The sequence below is a fragment of the Gymnoscopelus microlampas genome, assembly GCF_963454915.1.
Source record: "Gymnoscopelus microlampas genome assembly, chromosome: 9".
Classification (NCBI taxonomy): Eukaryota; Metazoa; Chordata; class Actinopteri; order Myctophiformes; family Myctophidae; genus Gymnoscopelus; species Gymnoscopelus microlampas.
Genome location: NC_139946.1, coordinates 23,049,303 through 23,056,231, shown reverse-complemented (window position 1 = coordinate 23,056,231; position 6,929 = coordinate 23,049,303). Strand labels below are relative to the sequence as shown.

General features: G+C 48.0%; 1 protein-coding gene across 1 annotated transcript in view; it reads left to right on the top strand.

The window, feature by feature from the left end:
- Positions 1 to 270: 270 nt before the first annotated feature.
- rnf220b (ring finger protein 220b) overlaps positions 271 to 6,929 on the top strand; it is a gene marked incomplete at both ends in the record, with an annotated part of 33,867 nt that continues 27,208 nt past the window's right edge. The window contains one exon of the mRNA XM_084067169.1: positions 271 to 862. Coding sequence (XP_083923295.1) covers positions 271 to 862 — 592 coding nt within the window. The remainder of the gene's footprint in view (positions 863 to 6,929) is intronic.

Below are 6,929 nucleotides of genomic sequence, written 5' to 3'. Positions count from 1 at the left end.
TGATTTACAAAAGTCAAACTGGACCAGATTTTTATATATAGCATTTAGGTGATGAAGAGGTGGGGGAAAATGTTAAATCCCCAAATTGTCATTTAACAGCACAATGTCTTTTCTCCTCATTTCCCAGCAGGACTGTCTTTAAGGATGGACTCGCTGTGAGGCTTATCAACCAGAATATATCTCTCTCTCCCTCGTTTGTTCCCTCCCTCTCCTCCGTCACACACACACACACACACACACACATAGAGGACTACAAAAAGGGTTGCGTGAATGGACCTCCACCGACCCTTCAAGATGGACAGCCCCTCCTACCTGCCAGCCCCACTGGCGTCCCCTGCCCTGATGGTTCTTGCATCCACAGCTGAGGCCGGCAGAGACGCCTCGGTCCCCTGCCAGGCGCCCAGGCCTTTCGGGGTCCCTGTCTCCATGGAGAAAGACCTCCATCTCCCCTTTCCCTCCGCCTCCTACACCTTCACCTCTATGTACCATCGCCAGGGCCCCGTGTCGGGGACCTTCACCTCCAGGGACTTCCCCACCTCCTTGCTCCATCTGCATCCCCAGTTCAACCCACCCAACCTGGACTGCTCCCCGCTGGGCATGCTCAACCACAGCGGCGTGGGGGCCTTCCGACCGTTCTCCTCCCCGCACGAGGAGAGGGATTCGGGGTGCTACCATTCGGCCTTCACCCCTGCCAAGAGGCTGAAAGGCTGCTTCTCGGAGGTGGAGGGGAAGGACTTTGACTTCGGCTCCCCAGGAGGCGCCCTCAAGGCCGCGGAGGAGTCGGCCAGGAAGCTGTTTGCAATGTCTGGACTGCTGTCTGACAGCGAGGCCTCATCCAGCCCAGAGGAACGCAAGGAGCGCTGTGAGTGCACCGCACACTCAACACCCACACAAACACATGCAGAGCACACTGCCAGTGCGCGCACACACACACACACACACACACACACACACACACACACACACACACACACACACACACACACACACACACACACACACACACACACACACACACATATATTCGTGCACACAAGTCCACCGTCACAAATGAACACATTAGAACCACACATGGTCGCGGTGGTACAAATAATAAATAGATATATAAAAACAGCATAACTGTGTCATCAAAGGCCTGACAGAGTCAGATGTGTCATGGCGGATGATATTTACATAATACTCTACAGCCGCATTGACAAAAAGGTGACAAATTGAAAGGAACCTTTGACTGTGAGGACACAGCCTTTTCCGCCTGCACTCCAGTCATTATTGCCTAGCTGGGCCGAGTGTTTACAGCGGCCGCGCCTCGGTTGACTTTGACACGAGTAAATTGAATAGTGTCACTTATGTGAGGGGGTTAGTGATCATTAGCCATATATGACCATTAGGCCTGTTGGAAGTCAGACTTTTTCCTCAGAGCGGGGGGGAACACAAATACATGGGCGCATATGGAGAGATGACAGAGAGGACGAGTGAGAGTGTGAGCCGACGACATCCTGTCAGAGATAATGAGGTGGTGCAGAGAGAGGGAGAGAGAGAGAGAGAAAGGGAGGGAGGGATGGAGGAGGATATAGAAAGAAAGAGTGTGTGTGAGAGAGAGAGAGAGAGAGAAGGAATGAGAGAGAGCGTGAGAGAGAGATAGACGGGAGACAAGAGTCACGCGCCCCAGCCACAGCTCAGACCCCCCCTACACGCCCCGGCACCCTCAGCTCAATATGGCCGCCCACGCCGGCCGTCTGATTTGTTGACAAATGAGTGGGAGAGGTGTCAGTCAGCGCTATACTGCCGCTACGGAGAGAGAGACGCTCCTCATTACTCCTGGGGATAATTGCCCGACGGCGCGGGGGCACAATGTTCAGCTCGCCTCCACCCGAGAGAAAGAGAGAGAGAGAGAAGAAGAAGAGAGAGAGAGAGACAGAGGCAAGCGAGTGCAAGGGGAGGTAAGACACGCTCGGCACGACGGGAAATCAAACTTGCCACGGCGACCGCCGCCGAGGAGAGCGCCTGACAGATGAAAGGAACCTGAGAGATAGAGAGGAGAGAGAGAGAGAGAGACAGACAGAGAGAGAGAGAGGAGGGGGGGGGGGGATACGTAGATCAGAGGGGGACACCATTGAAACTAATGACAATGAGATGGGGGGGGGAGCCAGTTGGGGGGGGTATATCCTTATTTGTACGTATCACCTAAAAGAAACTTTCATCCCACACAAGACGGGAGGGAGCAAAGATGAGTTGTTCTGAGAAAAGTTTGGATTGTGCATGTGTGTGTGTGTGTGTGTGTGTGTGTGTGTGTGTGTGTGTGTGTGTGTGTGTGTGTGTGTGTGTCTTTGTTGAAACTTCCTGATTGTGTGTGTGTGTGTGTGTGTACGTGCGGCGCTGCGTGACTGACAGGGCCAGGGAGGTGGAGTGGCAGGAAGGAATCTCAATATGGAATTTTAATAAGGACAGAAAAGGAAAGATGCCAAGCCGGAGCGTTGGTGTGAGAGGTGTGTCTGTCTGACAATGTTTGCCTGTGCACTCGTGCGTGCGTTTTACACCTCGCCACCTGATTTTTTGGGGAATCTCATTTGGGGGGAATGTTGACAAGGACAAAAGATATTGTGGAACAGGAGGTCTCTCGTTCGAAAAGTGAGTTTGGGAGGGAAAGGGAAAAAAAGAGATATTTTTTGTTGCATTGGGAGCCTCTTTTCCTGCCTCTTTATCCAATTAGATTGGAGCTCAGGCAAACTAAGAGCTTTAATGCAATTGAGCGCCCAGCACTTTTCTAAGTCTGACATGCGCTGGTTCCTCTTGACTGGTTAACACATACAGTCACTTCAGGAACCAAAAGTCTTAAGTGTTAAGCTTCAAGTCTTCTGCACAGTAAAATCCTAAGAGTGTGCATTTGTACTCTCTTCAGAGCTGAATTAACACTAAGGATTTTACTGTGTGGGCACTGGGGATGCATTCAACAGGAACGATGCCCGTACAAAGTCACATTCAAGTACAAAGTGGGAAAAATTGCTTCTTTTTTTAAAACAAAAAACATTTATTCTCTAGTGAATGTCATACCTCTCACAACACTTGAACATCTTTACCAATGGCCAAAGAACAATATCCTTGACACTGTTATAGCCAATCAGTACACTTGTATCCTTTTAAAAAACCAATGATTGCTTTGTCGTGTGTGTATAGGCCTTTCATTGCCATGTGTGCAATAAGTCAAAGAATGGCCAATGCAACTAAAGTTGTGTCATTGGCACAATCAGAGTAATAAAAAACAAAGTAACAAATCCTTCCAAAAAGAAAATAATATTTATATTATCACACTATCAATATTCCTCAGTTTACAATATGTTTCCAGTACAACATGACCCTCGCGTTCTCTTTTAAAGGGATTCAGACTTTTTACACACACCATAAGAGTATCGGCTGAATGCCTAGAATGGGATTGGGAATTTTTATTTTAGTCTAACTGTATATGAACCAGTCCTGACTCCTGACCACAAGTGACTTTGTTAACTTTAGACCACAGACAGTGTTTCCGGGACTCTCCTGGTAGTCTCACATTTGCCTCCACACAGTGGTGCACAGTAAAATCCTCGGTGTGGTCCAAATGGACCCTTACTTACAGGTAATTTTTTCACACTCCCAGAGGTAAATTAACAGAATTTTGCCATGTAGGGAGGGAGATAGACTTGTAGGTACTAAGGTTCACAGTAAAATCATCTATCCATTTGTAACTCTGAGAGTGTACAAATGTAACCAACTGGACCCTTACCATTTGGTTACATTTGCACACTCTCAGAGTTACAATGAGCACTCAGGATTTGACTGTGTGTGTGTGTGTGGTATGAGGCCTGTTTCCATCTGCCTTGTGTATCAGCCGCCGGTGGCAGACGCCTCCCTCCTGTCTCCCGTTTAGTATCTGTCCTCCGTCCCTTTTTCCCCCCAGACTGCGTCTGTTTTATCAGGGAAGGCCCGGGACGCACGGTGTGCTCTGACAGCTGTTCAAACAGCCGCGCTCGCTTTCAAAGGGCAGATGTCTTCACTGGAGCGACTCGTGCTTATTTTCCTCAGGGAGATGCTTTCTACCGCAGGAGCGCCGCGCTGGAACTCCAAAAGGCGCTCTTTAGCACAAACGCCAGAAAGTTGGGAGGCAGGAGGAATGGAGGGTACAAAACACACACAGCCAGACGTAAACGCATGTGTGTGTGTGTGTGTGTGTGTGTTGTTCCGCCATGCCCTGCCAGCGTCTGTATCTCAGTGTGAGCCGGGGTTGAGTGAGAGTTGTGATAACTGGAGCCAGATGTGAGTTTGCCTCTGTGTTGTGATACTGGTCTGACTGTGGTGTGATACGGGTCTGACCATCTAACTCTTGGTTTGGCTGACATTTACCATGGTGTCAACGCATGTTCACCAAAAGACAATACTGAATTAATTGCTATAAGAGCACATTTAAAATGGATGTTCTTGTTATACTTCTGTTCGGTGAACTCTTTTATCCGAAGGCGGATTTGCGCACTTGCCGTTCAACTCTGTTAGATCTGTGCTCCACCCATAGAGTCACATTGAAATCTTGCAGTATTCTTGAAGATTGAAATGCCCTTGGTGTGTGTGTGTGTGTGTGTGTGTGTGTGTGTGTGTGTGTGTGTGTGTGTGTGTGCGTCAGACGTGCGTGCATGCGTGCGTGCATGTGTGTTTCATTAACAAGAACGATGAGTGACACAGTTAAAGAAGATATCTATTTAGCAAGTATAATATCCTCATTATTCTTTTCAATAAACAAATTCACCGGCAAACATCTCACCAGCAAACATCGCAGAATCAGTCTGGGACTCTCGAATCAGGCGCCGTCGCCCACTTGAATCAGACACGGATGTACGGGAAGCCCCTCTTAGCGGGCTGAGCGGCTGTTGAGCCGCTGTTGAGAGAAATCTGAGGGATCCCTGAAAGCGGACTGGCTAAACCGGCTGCCAGGTGAAAAGAAACGTCAGAGGAAGTTAATGTAAGCCGGGAGAGGGGGAACATTTAAGCGTAGCACACACGAGGTTGCTACGCCAGATGTGCTCAGTGTTTAAGTGTCCTCCACGGTCCGTTATTCATGGGTTGTTAGCGGAGTAGCGCGGCGGCCGGACAGAATCAATATGACATAGATTCATCTTAGACCTGGCACATGGATTACCTGCTGTGTGCCGTTTGATGGGCTTACAATGTTCCAGACACGGCTTACACGTGTTTGTTGTATGTGTGTGTTTGACAGACGCGTGTGTGTGTGGATGTGGGTGTCTGTGTGTAGTTCATTGGGATAATACTCTAGTCTCTCTCTCTCTCTCACACACACACACACACACACACACACACACACACACACACACACACACAGACCCAGACCCGGTTGCTCACCCCAGCCTCTCCTTCTGATTGGCTAACAGAGAGGGCCGTGTGAGCACTGTGTTTGGTGTGAAGCTGTCGTGGATGCCGTCTGGTATCGAGTGGAGCTTCCTGTTGAAAGACGCGCTGTTTACATCCCATTGGCAGACCCACGGGGGATCAATAGCAACCACTCAATGCTCATGCATACACATAGTATCTGCTGCCCACCACTATTCCCAAGGCAGATACTTCGACTCACACACACGCACGCACACGCACGCACGCACGCACGCACGCACGCGCACACGCACGCACACGCACACGCACACGCACACACTCACACTCACACACACACACACACACACACACACACACACACACACACACACACACACACACACACGCATGCATGCACACATGCACTCGCAGACACACAGGGAGGGACACACAAGTGTTGGTACACTTTCACACAAGCAACATTCGTTTGGAGTCTTTTGCTGTCTTTTCCTGTTTATGTGACGTTACATCAAAATGTGTATAATAGACAACTAAACAAAGCGATTAAACATTCGCTATTGCATATTTTGGACTTATTTTTTGCAAGTTCAATTTCTTCCCAACAGCATCCTTTTAATTGACACAACATTATATTAGTATTCAGTGTAAGAAACAGCAACAATGCAGTCACAATATAACATGTACAGTCAGAAGAACTGTTTGCTATTTTACACCCAACCCAATCACAGATAACAGACAATGACTGTCTGTCCCTGAGCATGTGTGTCCCGTATGAGACTACCGTGGGTAGTTCTGTATGACATTAGTTCTCAACGTTTTCATGTCAAATTAATATGTATTTGGCCGTGGACCCCCATATGAAAATATTTTGTGCCAGCGACCCTCATTGAATGTTTCCAAAACATGCCAAATTGTTCAAACATTTTTTCAAGATGAAATCTAAAAGATCTAAAAGCGTTGCAATTTTGATGATACTGTATATTACCTAATTTTGCTGGGGACCCCCTGGAACCCCCTCAAGGACCCCTGAGGGTTCCCCGGACCCCACTTTGAGAACCTCTGCTGTATTAGACCATGCAGGTCCTATATCAGACCATGTGTGGAGTCTCTCTCAGTCCTGTATGATCCAGACACTGGAGGGGAGCAGCATTATAATGCGTTTGATGTGAGAGTAAGCCATGGCTGACTGTTTCCCCTCCTGTTGTGAAGCTAGTTTGTTCTCTTAATGTTCTTCTAAGTGAACAGGGGCTTTCATCCTGGCAGGAGGGGAAACTCTTTCCTCCTCTCATGTCCTCCTCAGTGTTTCCTCCTCACCGCCATCTTGTCAGGAGCTCCTCAAGAGGAGCTGACGTTAGGAGTTGCTTCCTTGCTTAGCTTGTTTAGCATGTGATTAGATTTATTTCTTATAATTTTCTCTATGTGACTGATAGTAAGTTCATTTACGTGCATTCAATGTACAGTATATACACACGCAAAATGTAACACTGAGTGCGTGTGTACAAATGGACTATTATTTTTTATCAGAGTTAAATTAACACTGAGGTATTTACTGTGTA